At 56.5% G+C, this 764-nt stretch overlaps 1 protein-coding gene across 1 annotated transcript in view; it reads left to right on the top strand.

Moving 5' to 3' along the window:
- LOC123246053 (proline-rich protein 2-like) overlaps positions 1 to 533 on the top strand; it is a 1,212-nt gene extending 679 nt beyond the window's left edge. The window contains exon 2 of the mRNA XM_044675004.1: positions 16 to 533. Coding sequence (XP_044530939.1) covers positions 16 to 533 — 518 coding nt within the window. The remainder of the gene's footprint in view (positions 1 to 15) is intronic.
- The last annotated feature ends 231 nt before the right edge of the window (positions 534 to 764 follow it).

The raw sequence follows: 764 nt of genomic DNA, 5'->3' as shown, positions 1-764 counted from the left end.
GCTGTGCCAGGCCAGATGCCAGCGGAGAGCAGAGGGAACCGCAGGGGAGGAGACAGTCGAGGCGACTCCAGGACTTCGGACCGGATGGCTACTGGGGCTGGGCAGAGGGCGGGGCAGAAGAGGTGGGGAGTAGAGGAGGGGTTTACAAGTGGGGAGGGGGTGTGGGGGAAGAGAAAGAAATAAAAGAGCCGCGGAAAACGTGTAAGAATACTGAGGAGCGGTATGTTTCTGGTCCCGCCCCTCCCTACACCCTCCCCCAGCCCCGCCTTCATCGTGATGAAGGAGCTTCCCCCTGTCCGGGGACCCCGGGGAATCCCCTCCCAGCCTCTGCCTGCCTGACTGGCTGGCTTGTTCCGCCCCTCTTATCCCCAATCCTCCCAGAAGACAGCTCTAGTCCCAGTTACCAGGGCGACACCAGTCCCTCCTCGCATAAGGGGAACACCCCCTCTCAGTTCTTTCCCTTCCTCTCAGGAGCTACGCTAACAACCCTAGACCCAACTTGGAAGGCAAAAAGGGCAGTCCGGAGAAGCTGATGCTAAAAAGTGCATTTTAGGATACTCTTACTTGCTGGGCCCTGCCTGTCAAAAAACAGCAGCTCTTAGGCTCTCCATTTGTTTATCCCATTCAGCTGTTAAGCGCCCGGTGTGGACCTACACCAGGTGTGACTGAGAGTGAGGCCAGCTAACAGGGGTATTTCAGGCATCAGGAAAGGGAGCTAATGGAAACATAGGAGGTGTTAAATGTTCTGCAATTAACTCTAGAAG

This window comes from Gracilinanus agilis, chromosome 4 (genome assembly GCF_016433145.1).
Source record: "Gracilinanus agilis isolate LMUSP501 chromosome 4, AgileGrace, whole genome shotgun sequence".
NCBI lineage: Eukaryota > Metazoa > Chordata > Mammalia > Didelphimorphia > Didelphidae > Gracilinanus > Gracilinanus agilis.
This window is presented reverse-complemented; position numbering and strand designations above follow the sequence as displayed.